This window comes from Narcine bancroftii, chromosome 1, assembly GCF_036971445.1.
Source record: "Narcine bancroftii isolate sNarBan1 chromosome 1, sNarBan1.hap1, whole genome shotgun sequence".
In the NCBI taxonomy this organism is placed as follows: domain Eukaryota; kingdom Metazoa; phylum Chordata; class Chondrichthyes; order Torpediniformes; family Narcinidae; genus Narcine; species Narcine bancroftii.
In genome coordinates, this window is record NC_091469.1 from 279,085,975 (window position 1) to 279,109,922 (window position 23,948).

Here is a 23,948-nt window from a genome sequence, read left to right on the forward strand (position 1 = left end):
CCATGTGCGAAACCTGAAAGTGGTGATAAAATAAGATTCTTTCTCCTTAATTGTTACCTCTCTCAGATGGCTCCAGTGGAAATGAGAGTAATTATGCATTAATCTGATCTGGAAGTATTGAGAGAAGTTAGAAAAGGTAGTTTAACTTCACAATTGATTTATTTGGTTATTAATGGAAATAAGGTAGCGGGATGTTTCCGTTGCATCTCAGCTGCTGCAGGATGTTGACGGAGTTCTGCTGCATAGCCAATTATTTTAAACCTAATTAAAATTTTAACAATTCCAACATTATAAATAAATTATTTCTCTATCCTAGGAACTGATTATTTTGCTTCATTTTTCTCAGTGCCATCAACGTGGAATACTTTGAAGGATATTTCGGCAAGCAACATGCTGATTCTGATTGTGGATTTGCTGAAGAATATGAGGTTTAAATATTATTCTATCCACGTTATCTGTCCTCATCCACATCTAATGGTTTTAATACAAAATCACAAACTTTCCCTTTCTTTCGTAAACCAACCTAAGATTATTTGCAATGCTGTTACTGTCTGATATCCTGGTTTTTATTACATATAGCCTCCTTTACTGTAACCTCTGCCACTGCAGTTTGATGCCCTTTTATTTACTGTTAAAGGATTGATATGTGAATCTGTCCATCTCCTTCAACCATTTTGTTGGATGAGCAGATTGACAGCTATATTAGTCATTTGAAGAGTTCTGAAAAGTGGTGATCCAGAGTTCATCATTGTTTCTGCTAATTTGTGTATTATATTTTTCAAATGTAAGCAAATGTGTGTTATTTGTTATTAATATTAGATTATATTGATTTTGTATATTAAATATATAATATTGTGAGATTGGGTTTCCTTGCCTGGTGTAACCTTGTACGCATAATGATGTTTGTTCCAATTTAGTACTGATGGATCATGAATCAAGTATTTTTATAACTTAAGATCAAGTGACAAATCATGGAGACTGTTAAAATATACAATGCCCTCCATAATGTTTAGGACAAATACATATTTTCCTTTATTTGACCTTGTGCTCCATAATTTCAAATTCATAATGAAACAATTCACACGTGATTAAAGTGCACATTCCAGATTTTATTCAAGGTCACTTGCGTGAATTTTGATTTGATCGTTTAGAAATGACAGCACTTTTTATACATAGCCTTGTAGCGAGGTCGCTATGGCTACAGCTAGGTTATAGCTCTCAGTTATAGCCCGAAGGCTGAAGCTCGAATCCGCCGTAGAACAAAGATACACACACCAGTAGAGTGTATTCGACACTGAGTTTATTCAGTGGCAGCTCTGCCTTTTATAGTCAGCTCAGCCACATCACCACCAGGCCGTGGCTTGAGCGGGCCGGCTGCTGATTGGTTACCTCAGATGCCTGGACCCCGATTGGGCCTCCTGTGATCCACCAATGGTGATTGGCCAGTTTCACCGCTCTGCCAACGGCCTATGTAAACGGGTATTTTAGCCCACAGATGGCCATTTCCTGTGTAGGCCTGAGGTGTGGGATTGAGGCATATGATTTCACAGGTGTTTGTGATTACTCAGGCGTGTTCAATTGCTTCATTGGTACAGGTATAAGAGAGCTAGATTTGGTTCTAAGCTTTGGAGTCTATAGTTGCCATTTTTCAACAAGAGGAGCAGAGTTGTGCCAATGAAAGTCAAAGAAGCCATTATGAGGCTGATAAACAAGAATAAAACAGTAAAAGACATCACCCAAATCTTAGGATTACCAAAATCAACAGTTTAGAACATCATTAAGAAGGTGAGCTCAGTAATTGCAAAGAAGACTCCACTGCTGATGACAGAAGAATAATGAAGAAAATCTCCAAACATCTGTCCGACAGATCAGAAACACTTTTCAGGAGGTGCGTCTGGATGTGTCAATTACTGTTGTTTGCAGAAGACTTCATGAACAGAAATACAGAGGCTACATTGCAAGATGAAAATCACAAGTTAACCAAAGCTACAAACTGGAAAATTCTTGAATGGCCAAGTCAGTCACCCAATGTAAATCCAATTGAGCATGCCTTCTATATGCTGAAGAGAAAACATAAGGGGACAAGCCTCCATAATGCGCAGGAGCTGAAGTTGGCTGCAGTAGAGGCCCAGCAGAGCATCACCATAGAAGATGCTCAGCGTCTGGTGATGTCTTTGAATCACAGCCTTCAAGCAGTCATTGCATGCAAGGGATATGCAATAAAGTACTAAACTTGCCTACCATTTCTATGTCACTCATCTGAGTGCTACTGGTACCATGTAACCCAGTACTACCTGTCACATGGTCGGTGACTAAATCGGCTCCCTGGACTAGGCTTGCCTGGTGCAGAATTTGGATTAACACCCTGCAGGATGAAAAACAAGATCTGTCAAAGGGTGGATGAACCCTCTCATAGGATCAATGGCCATCTAGCAAACTCGTGCTGTGAAGTACAAAAGGACATCCATTGCATTGAAATTTAGTCTGGCCATTCACTGCAACAGAGCTACCCCCAGCCATCTTCGACCTCACCATGCCACTGGATCCAGGAGGTAATGTCGACCTGCGAAGTCCCCTACTCACCTAAAATCCATTCACGCATATGCTGCTCTTTTCTAGGGAGTGGGGTATAAACCCCACAAACTGACTGAAAGGAACCATCATCATCCTACGGGATGGATATCCAGAAGAAGAAGATATCCCAGAGATTATGATGCCCTGAAATGAGGGGACTATTATAAAAGAAAGTGCTGTAATTTCTAACTGGTCAAACCAAAATGTACACAAATACCCTTGAATAAAATCTGGAAAGTACACTTTAATCACATGTGAATTGTTTGATGAACAATTTTAAAACTGTGGAGCACAGGGGAAAATTAAAGAAAAAGTGTCTTTGTCCCAAACATTATGGAGGGCACCATAGATCGATGTCGTAACCAAATTAATGAACCTGCTTTATAGCTGAAACTAGTATGGTATATCTGTCCTCCCTTTCTCATTATCTTCCCCAATTTCAAAGGCTTCAGACACATAGAATTTCTTTGTCTTCCTTTCACCTACAAGTTGTATTTTGAACTTCAGACCTTCTCCAGTTCTGTCTGATGTTCTGCTAACTCCTTGTCTGGACATCCTGTCCCCTACAAGGATTCCATCCCTTTCTCCCAATTTCTCCATCTCTACTGCATCTGTTCCCAAGATTAGGTCTTCCAGTCCAGATCTTCTGAAATGTCTGCCTTCTTCCACAAACGAGGTTTCCCCTCCACTACCATCAACTCACCCCTCACCTGTACCTCTTCCATTTCCTGCTCATCTGCCTTGGCTCCCTCTGCCCCAGATGCAACAAAAATAGAATCCCCCTCATCCTCACCTACCACCCCACCAGCCTCCGCATCCAACACATCATCCGCTAGAATTTCAGCACTTACTACAGAATACCACCACCAGACAGATTTTTCATTCTCCTCCCCCCTCGGCCTTCTGCAAGGACCGCTCCCTCTGTGATTCCCTCATTCACTCATCCCTCCCCACTCATCATCCTCCAGGCACCTTCCCTGTGCCCGCAGGAGGTGCAACACTTGCACCCACACTTCCTCCCTCACCACGGTCCGGGGCCCAATACAGGCCTTTAAGTGAAGCAACACTTCACTTATACATCCAGAGGACTTATTCCCTGCATCCATATCTCCCCTTGTGACATTCTCTACATCAGAGAGACTGGTTGCATATTGGGAAATCGCATTGCTGAGCACCTCCTGTCCATCTGCAACAACAGCGACCTCCCAATAACCAACCATTTCAATTCCAAGTCACACTCCCAGACTCATGTCTATTTACTATCCCAACCAGATTGGAGGAACACCACCTTATTTTCTAACTGGGCACCTTTCCAGCCCCCATTCCCTGCAGCAGCCCGAAGTCTCCATACCCCGTCGGCAGCCCAAGGACCCTGTTCCCTGCGGCGCACACACACACACACACACACACACACACACACACACACACACACACACACACACACACACACACACACACACACACACACACACACACAATGTAAAAATATGTGTATGTACACAAACAACAAAGGTTCCAATTGCTATGTTACACCACTTTTTACAGACTTCCGGTCAGGAAAACACTCATTCAACACAATCCTCTGTCTTCTACCAGCAAGCAAATTTTGGATTCCCTTTGGCAATGTGCTTCAGATCCTTTAAGCCTTCAACACATCTAATTTCCCTTGTGCCTTCAGCTAGTTTGATTTAAATATGTTTTGTATTTTGAATGTAAAATGAAAATCTTGTTAAACTTTATATTAATATTTTAACTGGCTGTATGAAAATGTAAAACATCTTCGCATGCATTCAGTAACCCAGGCACACTAACATCTTCAATGGCCCATGATTCAGGATGAGAGGGATTTTGTAGATCAAACAATCACACTGACTTGCTGGGAATAGGGTTCCAATGGAGCATGTTGGGATGGAAGTGTGGCACAGGAGCAGAAAGTCGGTGATTTCAGACCAATGAAAATCTACCCCAATATATGTTTCAAGTGAGGAACCATTAACACTCATAAATATTTCCTTTTCAGGAACTAAAGACAGTTGGAACTTTGCAGTCAACCCAAGTCTCTCAGCAAACTTTGAACAAGCCGAAGAATCGTTACAACAATGTTTTACCATGTAAGTGATCTTGACTGTGTGTCTGGCAGTCTGCCCATTTGCCTCTGTTTCTCTCTTCCTCACTCAATCTGTTGATATTTTCAACACCCTTCTCCTCCTTCTTAACTGTATAAATTAATCTCCTCCCCCTCTTCATACCCTGCTATTTTGGTTTAATTGTTGCCCACCTTTTCATTTCATATTTACCTTCCTTAAGAGACAGCCTGAATAATGATGACAATACCACTGCTAGAATGAAATATGAGAAATCTGGCTTTTTGCTATTTACTGTGAAAGAGGGATTTTCAATTCTTTTATTGCTTTGATTTTACGATTTATTAAGTAGTGAATTTCCTCCCAATGCTTCCTGCAGTTCTCTCTCCTCTTCCACTGTGAAACTTCTGAGTAAAAACTAATTTCCATTTATACCAGGCTGGACCAAGCTGGTGTTGGCTGAGAGTTTCATTCAGAAGCTTCAGTAAATTCCACATTTCCACACCAGTGCTATTAGTCATGTAAGTTTAAGAAGACAGAATCCACCAGTTTACTTCCACTGAACCCCTGGTAAAGTTTAATGGTGGAGATGAGGTTGCTTAGATGACATGGAGAGTGAATGAAACAGACAGGGCTCCTAAATACTGTACAGAACAGTTCAGCACAGAGACAGGCCCTTTGGCCTATGATGTTTGTTCCAAATTAAACTGAAGCTCATCTGCCTGCATACGATCTATATCCCTCCATTCCCTGCATATATTCAATAAATAATAGATTTCTTTCAGCTGATCCATTCTTATTACAGAGTCTGCCACTTCAGTGTAAACTCAGCAAGATCCCAGCCGGAAGAAGTTATACTCACTCACAAATATGTATATTTTAAATAAATGTTTGGATATCTTCACTGGAGGTGGAATTGGGGTTGAATACAATAGATTGACACACACCTCACACTCCCATTAGCTAATTCTCAGCAGGAATTGTCTAAAAGAGCCAATCAGCCCTTCAACAAATCAATCCCATTAATCCCACTCCCATTCTCTTTTCCCTTCAGCATTTATTCTCTCACAGATATTCTCAACAGGGACATTCTCATGGTATTGTTGAGATGAGGAACAATGAGCTTACACAGAAATTTGGATTTTTTTAAATGCACAGAGTCTTTATTCAAGTCTAAGATCAATGCATTTATTGACAGTGTGAGAGAGAGGGAGGGAGGGAGGTTATGCTGCAACTGGACAAAGTACTGATGAAACCGCATCTGGAGTACTGCATGGTTCTGGTCTAATATAAGGAAGCATGAACTGGCTTTGTAGGCCGTGCAGAGGAGGATCATCAGGTTGTTTCCAGGGATGAAGGGGTTGGCCTATGAAGAGAGAATGTGTCATCTGGGACTGTACTTACTGGAATTTAGAAGAATGAGAGGGGATCTTATAGAAACATATGAAATTATGAAAGACATACTGGTAGATAAGATGTAGATAGGTAAGTTGATTCCATCGGAAAGGAAAACCAGAACTATGTGGGAACATAGCCTCAAGGGTAGTAAATTTAGGACATAGATGAAAAGGAACTACTTTTCCCAGAGAGTGGTGAATCTGTGGAGGTGTTGCCCATTGAAACAGTGGAGGCGACTTCAGTAAATATATTTAAGACAAAGTTGGATAGATTTCTACATAGTAAGGGAATTAAGAGATATGAGGAAAAGGCAGGTAGGTGGAGATGATCAGTCATGATCACATTGAAAAGCAGAGCAGGCTCAACAGGTCAGATGACCTACTCCAGCTCCTATTTCTTATGTCTTTTGGGCTCCATATTCAAGGATGGATGTGAATGGCATTGGACCAGTTGAGAGAACGATTATTAGACTAAATGGGATATGATTTTTGTTTCTTCCAAGGATTCTACCTTTGATGCTCTAAAAGTAGTGGAATATTTTTGAGAAGGAGAGAATCAATTCTTGATTAAATCAAAGGTGGAAAAATGCAAATGGTTTTCAGCCATCTGTGTTGCCAAGCAATGACTAACAAGGCTTGAATATGCTCCATAGTGTCAGAGCAAAAGCCAGAGCCCATTGAAAAATCTGAAGAACTCTAACCTCTGGTCAATATGTTACATGTCCTTACATGTTTTATGGTGGTAATATGTTTGTGTTTCAATTCATTTCTAGATGATATCAGTCGAGTTAAACTTTCTCTCACTTCAGAACCATGCAGTGATTACATCAATGCTAATTTCATGCCAGTGAGTTTAATTAATTTATTTTATCTGTTAATGGGTATACATGAAATTTTAAAAGGCCGGTGATTATGTCAAAATAACTGATACTATCTCAGGTCTAGAAAAGTTACAGAACAGTAACCGGACTGTTATAAATTCAGAAAATCTGGTGAACATAAGAATTAATTTGCGGAATTGTTTATAAATAATTTTAACTCAAAAGTATCTCCAGAATTTTCTGATGATGTTAGTATTTATAGTTTTATACTCAGCTCAACTGTGACAAAAGATAGTTTTCCAATTAGAAAATGAATTTCAATATATATTTATGTTAGATGATGCTTTTTGGTGGGAAATATGTGGAAATAACTTACTGTTCGGAAAACAATAATCTAAATCAGTGGTTATCAAATTGCCCCCCAAACTCACATTCCAACTTAAGCAATCCTTATGCCGTAAGTGCTCTGTGATTGGTAAGGGATTGTTTAAGGTAAAAGGTAAAGGTTCCATTATTGTCACGTAGTACTACATTTAGAATGTAACATACATGAAATTCCTTAACTTTTGTCTATCGTAATGCAGAGTCGCCACTTTGTCCAGCGCCCCTTTTGTGCAGGTGGTAGATGAGTGGAAAGGAAAGGTTGAGAATCACTGCTCTAGACCCAATTGTTACTGAAATATTTTGCTTGAGAAAAATTGTCATTGGCCCATTTCCTTTGGAGTTATGAAACAGTGCACATAACAAGTCATTTAGGTACAATTAAAACAGTATTTTTCAAACTTTTTCTTTCCACTCACATACCACCTTAAGCAATCCCCTACTAATCACAGAGCAGTTATGGCATAGGGATTGCTTAAGGTCAAATGTGAGTTTAGGGGGGCAGTTTGAAAACCACTGGTCCAAATGGAATAGAGGCACAAGGAGAAGAAATTAAAATGGCAAACAGGTTTGCAAATCTATAAAATGCAACAAAACATTGAGGCTTTATTCATTGAAGGGTTGGAATTCAGAAGAAGAGATGTTACATGAAATTTAAATGGTACCTTGTCAAGACTATGTTTGGAATATTGTGCATTTTTCCAGTTTCACTAAATTACGATCTGCTATATTTTTTAAAATTTCTGAATAAAAAAAAGGGCATGATTATTAAACAATTTTAAAACAATTTAGCTGTCAAGAATATATTTTTTATCCAGTTAAATTGAAGTGTTCTGCAAGAAATAAGAGAAATCCCACTTACTTTTCCCACATTTCTGATTGACCTTTTGTGTTTGGATATTGGGTAGTTTAACCATTTAATCCAATGTCACATTTCCTTCAAGGGATATAACTCAAAGAAAGAGTTCATTGCTGCACAAGGGCCATTGATGAATACAGTGAACGATTTCTGGCGAATGATTTGGGAATACCATGTACCAGCTATTGTCATGCTTACCAAGTGTGTGGAGCAAGGGAGGGTATGTTTAGCATTTTCATTTTTACTGATGTTTAAAATACTTCATGTTATGTTGCAAGTGTAAAAGAAATTCCTGTTTTCCTATGGCTACCAGCTTGATTTTAATATTCTACAGAAGTTCTTACACTCTTGATTTGTCAGCCCGAGGTAGATAATGAACTTGAATATTAAGGTGAGATCCACCTTGAATGCTGCATTTAGATTGAAACCTCCTGTTATTGTGGGCTCCAGTGGTTTTACAATTGTCATTGCTTCATTTGCTAAGATATTCAGAAAACATTGCATTGTGTTAAACGTGCAATACAATAATCTATTGAGCTCTGCCTCTGCAGTTCGCTCGATTGACTTTAGTGGAAACAAGTTTCAAAGGCACAACTCGATGTGTCAACTGTTTAACACATTCAACAGAGGAGGAATTTGCATCTTGGGTCTTGGAACCAAACAAGGAGGGTCATTTTTATTGTCATGCAACAACAACTCACCCTTCTATTCTTGAATCTGACTGATTATCAGATTTATATGCTGGCAAAAATTTTATCAATTGGGGAATTGACCTCTAAGTTCTTTTTACAATTTGCCATTGCACTCTAGTGCACTGGTTGTACGTCATCCCATCCTTTTATAAAATCAATGTGAGATTTCATGAAGGAGGTTGACTTAGGGACGGTGTCTCTGTGAAACTAATGCAGGTCTCCCAGATGCAAAAGATATTTAACCTTGTACTGGAGCTTTGCATGTCAAGCAAGGAAGAAAGTCACTTGTGAACCAACACTGATCATAGAATGCTGTCTCTGAGAAGCCAATAGATTTAGGGGTGGCATGGTTGGCTTAGTGGTTAACTACTAAATAATGCGATCAGGACTAGCGATCAGGACCAGGGTTCGAATCCACCACTGTCTAAAGAGTTTGTATGTTCTCCCCATGTCTATTTAGGTGTTCCCAGGCATTCTGGTTTTCTCCCACCATTTGAAACGTACCAGGGGTGTAGGTCAATCAGGTGTAATTGGGCGGCATGGCTCACTGACTGAAATGGCCTGTTACCATGCTGTTTTTATAAATTTAATTTTTTAAATTAAAAATTTACATTTAAAAATGTGGGAGAACTTCTACATCTGAGGAATCCTGATGTAGAATGAATAATTGGCTGCAAATAAATTGTTAATCCGCTCATTTGGTATTGTCTGACCACTTTGGCTAGATAAGTGTAACTTATTTTTCTGTAACAGATGGGAAGGATATCCTGACAGGAAGTGTCAATGGCCTCTGGAGTGAAAGATTAAGGAGCAATAAGGATTTCCAGAACAATCTATTTAATTACTGAACCTTTCAATGGTTTTTTTCTCTTTGACTTCCAAAATGTTTGGGTATCTTGTTATGACTTGAATTGACTGACTAAGACTTGATTAATGTGAAAGGAAACTGATTAATAATCCATTGAAACATATTATGAGGATGTAGTAATATTTAAGAAAGAAAGGCATCAAAATAGGTGATGTTTTTAAATCCTCAATATCCTTAGCTTTAGAAGTTGTACATGAAATAAATTAACTGAGGCCTGTATTCCTCTTATTAGGTTAGGTCTACATCGCTCTTGCATAACTTGAAGCACATGTGGTTTTTGAACAGATAATGAATAAAAACTTTACTCTCAGCTATGAAGAAACAACATTCAGACATTGGGTTAATAAGACTAGCATTTAAACTGTAGAATCAATGACATGTTTATTACTCATTTAAATCTTTGTCAATTACAATAAGAAACTACTTGGCATTTTTGTTTCTGGGCATGTCTCTCATGTGAAACTGCTACCTGGACTGCCACTTATTTTATCTGTAGAATGTACAATAAAGAACTATTACCTCTGAATTGATATTCTGGTCTTTTATGAAATGAACCAATTCTTGAACTTTGTGATATTCTTGTCAATTTTGATTGAAGTATTCTATGTCACTTTCTAGGCAAAATGTGAGCAGTACTGGCCAACTGAACGTCCTCTCATCATCGAGGACAAAATTGTTACTTTGACATCTGAAGTAATTGATCAAGATTGGACCATCAGGAACTTCTCAATAGTGAAGGTGAGACTTCAAGGGTCAAAAACTTACATAATATCATGGAATTCATTTGGGAGTAGTTGAGTCAGTCATCATTGTTTAGATTTTCACAATCTGTAAGAAGGTGTAAAATGGATCCAAGTAAAGACCTTGAATGTTACAACTGCTGTCATCAACCAGAACATAATTATTGGTGCATCATTCTCCAGCATCACTATGTCAAGAGGCTTGGACAACCTCCACTAAGATATCTGTTTCTCGATTAGTGTAAAAGTTGTCTGAACATTGTTGGGGAAATTCTGATGACATAGAGCAGAGAATATTACCGCACAGTAGAGACCCTTCAGCCCACAATGTTGTGCCAACCTATGTAAATCTACTTCACAACAAGCCTCTCACCTCCATAACCCTCTATTTTCTTTACATTCCTGTGACTATCTTCTTCTTCTTTGGCTTGGCTTCGCGGACGAAGATTTATGGAGGGGGTAAAAAGTCCACGTCAGCTGCAGGCTCGTTTGTGGCTGACAAGTCCGATGCGGGACAGGCAGACACGATTGCAGCGGTTGCAGGGGAAAATTGGTTGGTTGGGGTTGGGTGTTGGGTTTTTCCTCCTTTGCCTTTTGTCAGTGAGGTGGGCTCTGCGGTCTTCTTCAAAGGAGGTTGCTGCGTCTTTTGAATGTCCATATTGTACCAGCCTCCACCACCAACCGCAGTAGCCTTATCTCTGATGTCTCCACTAAACTTTCTTCTACTGCTGTCCTCTGGTGTTAAATGAGAAATTCTGTAGCCACTGTGATTGTAGTTTACACAAAAATGCTGGAGAAACTCAACAAGTCATGCAGCATTCTTTATGTAGCAAACATAAAGATACATGACCAACAATTCAGGCAAAATGCTGGCAGGCGCCAGAATGAAATAATGGGGGGAGGGGCAGGGGAAGGATCAGAGCCCCACAGGCAAGTGGTCAAAGGTGAATATGGGTGGGAGGGCACAGAGATAAAAAAAACTGAGAATTGATGGTGGGGGATAGCTCTCTGAATGGAGAGTGAAAGGAATGGAGAGCTGGAGGAAAGGATGGAGGAGAGAGGCAAGTGGAGACAATGGAGTGGCCTAACAGAAACTAGAGAAGTTGATGTTAATGCCATCCAGTTGGAGAGTGTGCAGATGAAATATTAGGTGTGTTCCTCCAATTTCCAGGTGGGCTTGGGTTGGCAGCTTAGGGAGAAAAAGAGATGTGTCTGGTGGTGGGATCGTGTTGCATCTGGGGAGGGTGGATATAATCTCACCACCAGACATGTGTTTCCTTCTCCTCCACCTGTGTGGGTCCTTCAGCCGCAGAGCCCTTCACTGGTCCGCTGCCATGATCACCGTCCTATGGTTCTTCTGCTTCTGCTTCTGCTTCTCGGGGGGGGGGGGGGTAGTCTCCCCCATTTTCTGGTGCCCTGCACCAGTCCTCCGCTTCCCTAGAGTCTGCAACCCCTCATGGCTGATGCTGATCATATGCGCCGGCAATGTCACTTTGATTTGGATTACGCAACAGTGGTGCTCCACCAAGTCTGAGATGTGGTGAATAGACTCGTTTGATATGGCACAGAACTGTAAAGCAGGGTGCTACTCATCCTCAGTCATCAGAAATCTTGTTCTAAGTCAGTCTCAGATCATCCTTTTAGAATGATCTGAGTTGGACCCTGCTCTGAGTAAATCATATTCCCCATTCACTACACCCAATCATTTCAGTCTCTGAGTTGTTGGACTCCAACATGAACTCAGTGGTGACAATTTTAATTCTTCTCATTTAATATTCAAAAGTATGTGGAACAATGAACAATGATTGATGTTTGTGATCTGCGTGTGGTGAATGTTAACTAATGTTATATTCTTTTGGCTTTGGCGAAATTGCTGCCTGATGATCAGAGTTGAATAGAAGGCACCTGATATTTTAATAATATTTGCAAACAAATATGATCTGCGCAAAGTCTTATAGGTACAATAGATACACATACATTTCCTCACACTTGACTTATTAAACCAATGACAGGATTCAAGAAAGTTATTGATTAGCTGAAAACACAAGAGCAGTGGAATATAATAACAAATGATCATCTTTTACAGTATAGTGTTTACAAATGTACATTTGTCTTGGCTTCATTTTCAGCCCCTCAGTTACCACTTCATTTGTGTTCTAAAATAATCAAAACAATCTGTGTGTTTCTTCTTTTGCTGCAGGATAAATATGGACAGAAATACAATGTACGACAATTCCACTTTACAGGTTGGCCTGACCATGGAGTTCCAAGCACCACTGGGGTCCTCATTGAGTTCAGTAAATTAGTACGACATTACATAAATCAGCATAAGATGAGTGGGCCCACTCTAGTGCACTGCAGGTAAGCTTATTTCATGTATTGTTGAGAACTGCTTACCATCTTTATGTTTATTAATCTCTCGAGTGTGGCAGTACTTAAATGGCTCTCTCAATGTGAGCAGAGAACTGGTCATACTGGATCACAGATATCTTTCATTTCCATATCTCTCTTCTATTTACCTGTAACTCTGGTAGAGTAAAAATGAACCAACACCATTGAACATTCCTGGTTTGCAGCACAGAAGTTTCCAGGTAGTTACAAGATCATCAGTGAAGAATTTCCAAGGCCTCCAAAGTAAATTAATAAGGCCAGGTGGAGCTTCTGATACATTTGCCTTGGCTTCATCATCTCCACCTAAGTTATAATTTAAAAGCATCATGTTATAAAATGAGTATCTGGAATTCTGCCCCCTTGCCCCTGCCTCACTTCAACAGTGAGGTTTTCATTTAAAAGCACCGTGTTATAAAATGAGTATCTGGAATTCTGTCCCCTTGCCCCTGCCTCACTTCAACAGTGAGGTTTTCATTTAAAAGTATCGTGTAATAAAATGAGTATCTGGAATTCTGTCCCCTTGCCCCTGCCTCACTTCAACAGTGAGGTTTTCATTTAAAAGCATCGTGTTATAAAATGAGTATCTGGAATTCTGTCCCCTTGCCCCTGCCTCACTTCAACAGTGAGGTTTTCATATTAAAGCATCGTGTTATAAAATGAGTATCTGGAATTCTGTCCCCTTGCCCCTGCCTCACTTCAGCAGTGAGGTTTTTGAACAGCATCTCCTTCAGGCAATATGCTCAGCACCAGTAGTGTCGTGAAGTTGGGTGGGGTGCTTCAGCCTCCCCATCTTTAGTTCTCCCTCAGCCTACGCTGGCCAGCTGCAGGAGAATCCCGTAAAACTAAGAGAAAATCTGCTTGCCACCTGCTAAAGCTGGTGGCATGGGTAAAATGATACAAAGGATTCATTGGTGCATGCAAGTGTATATCGAAGGGACAAGAAGCATTGAGTCACAGGAAGTCTGAGACTGTGACTGAGAGAGACAAACCAAGACATTGGAAAGGAAATAAATTTGCTTCAGTGGCACTGCCAATTCAATTTTATGTTCAGTGTTTTTTTTATTTGAATGTGTCAAAATGCTAACTGCATCTGCTGGAAAATTAAACATAACTTTCCCAGTTTCATTATCGAGTAACCCCAGAATACATTGGCCAATCATTTTAAAGACTAACATTCCCTCTGACCCCAGAATATGCACAATACTATCCTGCCACTATTAACAAATTGCTAATTAATAACCCCCTGACCATTTGAAAATCATTTCAAAATGTATCAGGGTGACTTTTTTGTCATCCATGTCCACACCAGCTAACTTTTGGGCCTGCTGTGTGAAATGGCCAATTATTGTTAAATTGGTGACGCGTGTGTTGTTGACCCATGTTTATTTGGCAGTAAAAGCTGCTCAGTTCACTTTCATCCTTGGGTACATTATTCTTCATACCATCAGCCTGGCAGTATTTCAACATGCTCCAGTGATTATTAATGCTTAATATTTCAGAATCAGGATTTATGGTCCTGAACAAATCATGAAATTCATTGCTTTGCAGCAACATCAAATTGTGTAAACAAACATATATATTATAACCACGTAACTGTACATCACTATAAATAAATAAAATACAATAATAATAACAATACTAGGGCACGAAAAGTAAGGCCGCGTCTTTGGTTCATCAATCATTCAGGAATCTGATGGCAGCGGGGAAGAAGCTGTCCTTGTGCTGCTGAGTGCTTGTCTTTAGGCTCCCGTACCTTTTCCCCGATGGTAGCAGAGTGAAGAGGGTATGGCCTGGGTGGTGGGGGGTCTTTGAGGACAGAGGCTGCTTTTTTTAAGACATCACCTCATGGAGGTGTCCTGGATAGAGTGAAGTCTGGTGCCTGTGATGTCGTAGGCCGGGTTGGTGCCTCTGTACCAGGCAGTGATGCAAACAGTCAGAATGCTCTCCACTATACACCTATAGAAGTTTACGAGAGTCTTCAGTGATTGCATCCACATGGAGGCTCCAGGACAGATCCTTGGAGATGTTGACACCCAGGAATTTGAAGTTCTTGACCCTCTTCACGACTGAGCCCTCAATGAGTCATATTCCCCTGACTTCCTCCTGATGTCCACAATCATCTCCTGACATTGAGCACAAGTTTGTTGTCGTGACACCATTCAACAAGCTGCCCTATCTCCTTCTTGTACACTTCCTCATTGCTGTTTGTGATTCTGCCGACAACTGTGGTGTCATCGGCAAACTTGTAGATGGCATTGGAATTGTGCTTGACCACAGAGTCGTGGGTGTATAATGTGGTGAATATGTGTGTTTCTGGTGTATGTGTGTGCGGGGGGGTGGGGGGGGTGCAAAAGTATCCCAGAGGAGCTTAATTCTCCTTCCTGTATATATTGTGACTGATTTAATCTCCTTTCTCACAAAGTGCTGGAGTTGGTCGAACAGGAACATTCATTTCCATCGATCATATGATTCATCAGATAGACTACAAGAAAAAGGTCGATATCTGGGGTACAGTTTATCAGCTCCGAATGAACCGACCACTGATGGTGCAAACTGAGGTAAGACACTGAGGAACAGCAAATAGTGCAGATGTCAACTTGTGAAAAGATTTATTATCATTTGATGACCTATTGGGTTAACATTTAAGAGATTCATTCTCTTGCTTATAATTTACTGATAGCTGTCCACTGGTATTTTGCACACATTTCATTGATGAAATTTTAATGTAACATTAGTTAATCTTTTGGGTACTTGTCTTGAATTTATGAATCAATTTTATTTGCTATAAGAACAAGGATGACACTGAAGAGATCTACTGTACCAAAGTCACTATTTTTGCCTCTTTGGTTTCTGAAACTTTGCTTAATGAAAAAAAAATTCCAGGACAGCATCCCTTTCATGTGTATATATATATATATAGTAATTATTGTATTGATTAGCTGTTATATTTGTGGCTACATTTATTTTTTCAAGGAATCAAAATAATTAGACAGCACACCTGTGGATAAAGTTGGTTAACTGACAAGCATAGTCTCAAGGGTAACACAAGCAAAGGATATAATTGCACTTCTAGTGATGAAGAAAAGGGAATGGAAGAAAGATTCATCGGATTCAAAAATAATATTTTCTGAAAAGCATTTCTTTAATATTTCAGAGAGATGGAGTATTGTGATCAACTTTTAAGTCAGAGCTCTTTTAATACCGTATAAATTGTCTGGTATTTATTTGTTGAATTGGTATCTACCTTTATCTAAGCAGGTAATTATTGCATGTAATCACAGATGATCTCTGCCCCTTTCTTTTCTCTTTAGCGAATAGCGAAAAGTCCTTTCACATTGAACCCCTTTATTTACTTTTTCCTAAATTCATTATTAACATCCAGTTTGCATTTGAAATCAGTCGTAAATGCTGTCAGTGGCTTTTCCTCCACCACCCTCCCCGGGTATACATTCCAGGTACTCACCATTCACTGGGTGATAAACGTTCCCCTCTAAACCTCCTGCACTTCACCTTCAATATATGTCCTCTAATTTTATTTATCCTCAATAAAGGGAAAAAACCTCCTGCAGTCCATCCTGTCTATAGCCACTTGTGATTTTATTTATTTCAGTCCAGTCCCTCTTAACCTTCTCCACTTCATGGGAAACAGACTCATCTTCTCTAGTCTCTCATTAAACAGAACCACAAAATTTTTGTAAATCTCCTCTCACGCTGACCAGAATTGCACACCATACTCCAGCTGAGGTCTGACCAATGATTCAAACGTTGGAGCTTCCTGTCTATATTCAGAGTCCTGTCAAATGAAGACCAGTAGTTCATTGGCTTTCCGTAACCACGTAACTTATCTGCACTACCACGTTCAATAATCTTTGGAATTGTGCACTGTAGTCCCTCTATACTTCAATACTCCATGTAAGAATGTAGTTTTTCCCTTATTAGTTCATCAAATGTGTAAAAGCTCACATTTATCTGAATTAAACTCCATCTGCTTTCTCTCAGCCCATTTCATCAACAGGTTGATATCGCCCTGAGGCTACTCTCGGCACTGTCAACAACTCCATCAATCTTTGTGTCATTTATATACTGATCACATCTCCTAAATCTACATCATTCTAATCTTTCTAGATAATTGGAAATAGCAAAAGTCCCAGCACTGATCCATGTCATCTAATCACATATGGCAAGCCCCTACCATCACCCTCTCCCACTATTGGCAAGCCAGTTTTGCATCCAGTTTGACAACTTGCCCTGGATCCCATGGGCCCTGATCTTTTGAACCAGTCTCCCATGTCGAGCGCCTTAGGAACCTCCATGTAAACTACATAGAATCGTAGAAAATAGGTGCAGGAGCCACTCAGCCCTTCATGTCTGCACAATCATGGCTTTTCATTCGACTCCAGTACTCTTTTCCTGCTTTCTCTCCAAACCCCTTGATCCCTTCAGTCATCAAGGCCATATCCAACTCCCCTTTGTGTGTGTGGACATACACTTTGTTACCTTCTCAAAAAATTAAATCAGATTGGTCAGACATGCCAGACAGGATAGCCATGCTGGCATTCTTTGATTAGAAGACCTTTTCCCTGCCACCCATCTTAAAAGGAGGGACCACATTTGTCATTCTTCTGTCATCTGGTACTTACTGTGGGCACTGAAGATTTAATCTCAGTCAACACCACAGCAATCTCGCTCCTTGCTTCTCATAGTAGCCTGGGATAAATTTTATATTCCTGAGGGATTCAACCATCTTTCAGCTTGCTGAGGCATTGACTACTATGTTTTTATGTATGGAGTCTTGTATTGGAATTCCACCTTCACTGAGTTCTGTAACTATAAAATCTGCTTCCTTTCTGAATACCATTTAGGACTACAGGTGGCTCTATGCATGCACACACACACACACACACACACACACACACACACACACACACACACACACACACACACACACACACACACACACACACACACACACACACACAATAAAAATGCAATAATGATGGAGAATCTCAGCAGGTCTTGCAGCATCCATTGGAGGTAAAGATATATTGCCAATCCTTCAAGCCTGAGCCCTTCCACAAGATACCTCCTCCAGCATCTGCACCCTACAAATAGACATCCCCTGTTATCCCACATGGACTCTACTCTTTCCCTGATTATACTATTCTCCTTAATATATTCAAAAAACATTTTTAGATTAATTTTAATCATGCCTATTTAACTTTCACAAATTACTTAATATTGACAATAAATTGAACACCATCATTCCATACAGCCTATTCTTTTTTATGTATAAATATTTACAGTAACTGGGGTCCCAAAAAAGAACTCCATAAAGTACCATGGCAACTTTTACCAAAGTATTCTCTACAGGCCAACTCCATCTCTGTAAAGTTCCAAAAACAAAAGAAGTTTTCAATCTGTTCAATAACATGTCTCATTTCCAATACCATCCTCACAATACTTTATATGCTTGATCCCCCTCATTAGAAATCTTGTGTAAAGTGCTTTCAACAACTTCAATAAGGCAAGGCACGCAATCTCACTCCACAGCTCTGGAGTTATCCAATGGAAGGGATTCTCCTCACCAATCATTTTACACTTCATGGAAAGTGAGCCTCTTCAGGTTTTAGCTCTCATCTCTGCTTCATTGACTCTGTCAGCCATTGCTAAACCCTTCATCATCAGCCCTGCACCTTGTCACATTCTATAACTCATCAATGTGTTAAATTTGGTGACATCCTCTCAAGACATGACATTGTGTTCTACACATGTCCTGATGTCACCTAGCCCATACTCATCATCTCCTCCATTGTCTGTATCTTTAGACTGCTTGCTTGTCACCCAATCCACAATGAGTCATAGTTTTGTCCAATTACAAATGGGAAAGATGAAGTCACATAAAGTTCACTGCAAAGCCTTGTCTTGCTGGAACTACCTGGCACTTTTTCATGTATTCATTTATCTGAATCTGGACTTCACATTATTGGCTGTCCCCAGTTTTTTTGGAGAAGGTGGTGGCGAACCTCCACCTTTAACCTTTGCAAATCTTTCAGGGAAAGTTATTCCCTTAATGTAATTTTCACTTGGCTCCTGCACCAAGCAATTACAACAAATTTTAACCATTGACATATTCTTACACCATTCTTACATTCATGGACAACTGCAAGCTCACAGCTGGCTTCAGAAGAAATAAAGACAAAATTTGTAACAATTTCAAACTCATTTCAATTAATATTTAATAGCCTCCTGCTCTCGGACCCCCCCCCCCCTAACCTTCCATCCATGACCCTCGTATCCCCCCACTCCTCCTTTGAAATAAACAAGGAAGTGAATCCTGTGCCTTCTGATCCCCACCATCATTGTGAACTCTTTGAAGAATGCAGCAAAGGAGAAAAGTCAGCGAAAGGAAGCCCAGTCACAAACGGGAACATGAATTTGGGTGGCACAGGTAGTGTCGAGGTTAGCACAATCCTATTAAAGCACCAGTGACCCAGAGTAAGTTTGTACATTTTCCCCATGTCTCGTTTCCTCCCACCCTCCAAAGCACACCAGGTGGTGGGTTAATTTGGGTGAAATTGGGCAGCGGGTCAGAATCGACTATTACCGTGCTGTAAATAAATTTAAAGTTATCAAAATCCAAAAGGGACCTTTAGAAGTTTGCTCAGGTTAAATCCTACATTTAAAACCTATTATATCCTAGACATTTATTTATGGCATTTTGCAGAATTAGTCATCTCTGCCACACTGAAAAATGAAAGTGAGAGAAAGTGGGAGTAATGCAGCACTAAATCAGTGATGAGTCTGTTTGTTGAGTATTTTGCCAGGGATTCAGTCATCAATCTGGAAGTGGCAGTTCTGGGCTGCCTGAGGAGCTTCCTGTCACTAACTTTCATTTTCTCTCACCAGTCTCAGTATGTTTTCCTGAACCAATGTGCCTTGGAGTATATCAAATCAAGTAAACAGCACACTGAAGAGGCAATCTATGAAAACACACCCGCCCTCATCTATGAGAATGTCTCTGCTGTCCGAGCAGCCCAAGAAACCAATGGCCACCGATTTTGAAGGAAACCTTTTTAAATTCAACTCTCCACCTTTTCCTAATCTTATTCTGTAAATCATAAACTTATTTTATATTTTTGTAAGTAAACAAACCTTATCAAATAAATATATATTCATTTGATAAGATATGTTTTGAAGTTTGTTTTAATGCTGACTTGCTATTTTTTCAAAATAAATATCTATTCTGAAACAATAGCTGAATACTGCTCAAGAACTAAAAGAAATCTTTCCCAATTATTCTGGAACTTCAAGAATGCCTTAAAACCTTGAGCATAATTTGGTGCAAACGGTGACCCCTTTTGAACTTGTTATTCTGATGTTTCATCATTTGTGTTTACTCTCCTGTTTCATGGTAAATGTGATCTTGTCAAGGTAACACTGATTAGTGTGTGAAATCTTTTTCAACAATGTTCCCGAAGTTTCCAATCTTCCCATTTTTTTTTGTCACATATATATAATCTTGTTATATTAGCTAAACAGCAATATTTGAGGCAAAACTACTGAATTCATATGTATAAAGAAATACCACCCCTTGTACACATGAACAGAACCTAATACAAGTTGTGATTTGTTTACAGAAATTAATCCCTTAAGTGTTTCCATCAAATTTGATGAAATATTGAATGTAATTTCTCAGGTTATTGGTTTCTTCAAATTCATACCACACATTAAATAAGAGTAAATTCTGTAGCATTGTTGCATAAAGTGAAGTGGAAGAATAGCTGGATCACTCAACAACCCCAGCATACCACAATTGTTTAATTCTCCTGCTTATAGGTTCTACATAGAAATAATTATGCTGAAATTAATATACAATCAGCATCCTGGATTTTAACTAATCTATCACAATATCCATAAAGTCTGATCCAACCAGGCTCTATTTGTAGACATTCTGAACCTTGCACTAAAACAACCAAAACAGTTTTAAAAAATGGCTGAAAGAACAGAGAACACATAATCATTGTGAGTGTGTCCACTATGCTGAATGACTATTGCATATCAAGTTGCTTAAATGTGTATGGGGCAATGTATAAAAACATTGAACTATTGATTTGCAATAAGCATTAATGCACATCCTAATTGACCAGAGATCTTTCAAGGAATCTCTATCACAATGGGTTCATCATAGTAAATCTAGAGATTGTTCTACCTGTGAGTTGTGCCTTTAAAGGGAAGTCTCTCTGAGTGGTGGGAGACTGGCACTTGAGGCAGATGCCAATTCAGTATCTGTTCTACATTCAATTATTTCAAAGTGTGTAATGTTTAAGTTTTTAATTTAATCTAAATTTGTAGTGAAAAACTGTTTGAATCTCTTGGTGTCCTGAATGTTAATATATTTGTGCTAAATATTTGTAGCTAGATTTGGACAATTACATATAGAACTACTTGAAATTTAAACATGATGTATTTGCATAATCAGGAGTGAAGCCAGTAATACTGCAGCCAAGTATTTCTCACCTAATATGTACAGAATCGAAGAGCATTCTTACAACTTTGAGTATTTGTTTTAATTTTGTCCCCTTATCAAAAACTGCATTGATTTGAGCAGGATGTGTTATTTGGGATTTGACTTGAGAAATACTGAATGGGGATCTATTTTATCTGTAATCATTCTCACTGGGACTGCCATAATTCAGCGGCATTCTGGCAAGGAATCCATGTTCAACAAAAACAGTGGATCATAACAGTGTTCAAATTACTCTTGCCTGCCAAATAGATTTTCAGTAACTGCATAGATTATCGTCACTCACAGTGTCACTGACAAAACTTATATCTAGTAACATTTAGCTGTTTAATGTATCTTTTGGAAGAGCAGAATAAAACCTCAGGCAAAACAGGAAAATTTAACATTAGGTAGCAACACTGCACTCACCCCGACCCAAAACATGCAAAAAACAATCAATGTTTATCTTGAAACTTTGAAATAAATTAGTGATGAGCCATTTGTGCATTTAATATGAAAGGTATTGATTTAATCAGTAAATATACAATATATTTTAGAACTGATTTTTTTCCTTTAAAAATGTTAAAAGCTTATATATTTAGAAAGTGATTTTTTACAATAGATTAAAATGAGAAGAATTATTAATGTTCATTTTTTTATTATGCTGTATTTGAAAGGGATGTGATGTCACAGAATAGTGAGGTCTGGCCTTAGGGCAAGAGCTCTTCACTCTCAGGGACTCCAAGGGAACTTTATGTGAAAATCAGGACCAAATCAAATACAGCTATCTAGAATTCCTCCTTCTGAAGAATTTTTTTAGCTAGACACATCCAACTATAATTTAACAACACATTATAATTCCTTCCTATGGTATGCCTTAATATGGAGCACTGCAACCTGTAGTGAGCACTTTAGATGGTGAATGTTTTTTGTGTGTGCATGCTATTGATTTAAATCAGTCACTACTTTGTGATGCATGGCTCAGGTCTCCACAGCATGCCTCACTGAACTGGCTTTATGCACTGATGTTTTTGTCTCCTCCACCCCCCTTCCCATATGCACTCTTGGTGTTATATGACCTATCTAAAGATTGTTTGGTGTGTATCTTCTAAATCAATGATGTTTTGTTTTAAAGAATGTTTTTTTTTCATCTGTGGACCCTAATGACATGATAAAACTTGTGCTGCTCACTAGAACTCACTGAGCACACCGTCAGAGCTCAAAGGTATTACTTTGGTCACAGGAAGAAGATAATAACTGTTGCATTTTGTTTTATAACAAATTCATCTCCAGAAGAAAGTTGCCAGCAAACCTGTAGACACCTGCCGTCCTTGAGTACCTCCTCCAAATAGTCACTCTCAGTTTGAGTGTCGATAGAGTTTCTAGCTTGTTACATTTAAGAGCAGAGTTATATTAGTGTCTCATGTTCTCATGAACACTTCCCAAAATAAGTCACTGAAGTACCCTCGCTTACTTTACCCCAACCTTTCAGCACAGTGTGATGAGATCCAAACTGTTTTCTGAGTGAAATCTGTTAATACGTCAGACCAGCCCTTCTAATTTTTTTATGATCATGTGCTGGCTTAAGCTTTCACAATGGTCTTCACAGTAATTTTCACATAACTTTACAATTCCATACCTCTAACCTCCAGCAGAAGCTCAAGCTACCATGGACCTGATTCCTACCATCTTTTGCCTTCAGGGTCATTGTTTTCCTCTGCTTTGAGAGATTCTGAAGAGTTAGGAAGGTGGAAGATTCCATAAGGAATGTTAAATACATCCAAGGTACCCATTCACTCTGCTGAAGCAGATCTTCATTCTGCTGATAGCACTGCCATTTGGAGAGGGAGGAATTAAAATGTGCTCTGCTTGACGAGCCACTTGCAGGGGAGTAAGAGAGTGAAAAGAATATGAAGGTGTTTCTACATTCTTGTTGTGATGTTTGCATCTTCAATACAAAGATGCAGAACAGCAAATCCTCTTCTGATTTTGATTAAATATTTCAATGTAGAAAAATCTGTCCATCCTTGGGCACAAACAGTTCAAGTCAGTCCACAGCAAGTGACAAAGGGTAGACGAGATAGGGGTACAGGAATAAAGCACAGCATTAAACAATAACTCTGAGCATCACCATTGTGGAGACAGTTGGAAGTAAAGGAGCAAAAAAATTACATGCAATAGCACTTTCTATCAATCGTTTTCTAGAAGGATCAATATTAAACTCAATCTGTGTGTGTATATAAGGATGTATATCAGAAAATATGTAGCACTGTATCGTTAAATTGCACAGGATGCATCTTTGGGAGATATCAATTTAAACTGTCAGTTCACCTACTCACTGAGAGATGTAATTTTATCAGATGTAATATTTTTTATGACTTGACCCACCTCTAAATCTAATGATCGGTGATGTGTCATTTTGATCTTGCTGTGTTACAATGTGTATAAATCTCATTTCCTAAATAATGTACAATGAATAATTTTGCTATTATTAAAATTATCTTTTTATTCTGTGGACTTGTTTTTGGAAATAAGATTGCAATTTAATGACCACTGGGTAGTAGCAGAAGGATTGTGATGTTCCCGTACTAGAAACTTACACAACCAAAAACATATTCAGAACAACTTACGGCAGGCC

At 39.2% G+C, this 23,948-nt stretch overlaps 1 protein-coding gene across 1 annotated transcript; it reads left to right on the forward strand.

Moving 5' to 3' along the window:
* Positions 1-326: 326 nt before the first annotated feature.
* On the forward strand, positions 327-23,818 carry LOC138744461 (receptor-type tyrosine-protein phosphatase eta-like; the record flags this gene model as incomplete). Its single annotated transcript, XM_069900664.1, has 8 exons — positions 327-428; positions 4,595-4,685; positions 6,829-6,902; positions 8,202-8,336; positions 10,295-10,414; positions 12,617-12,777; positions 15,230-15,365; positions 19,714-23,818. Coding segments are annotated over 8 exons (975 nt in total), but the record flags the coding sequence as incomplete, so codon positions are not given.
* Between the last annotated feature and the right edge of the window lie 130 nt (positions 23,819-23,948).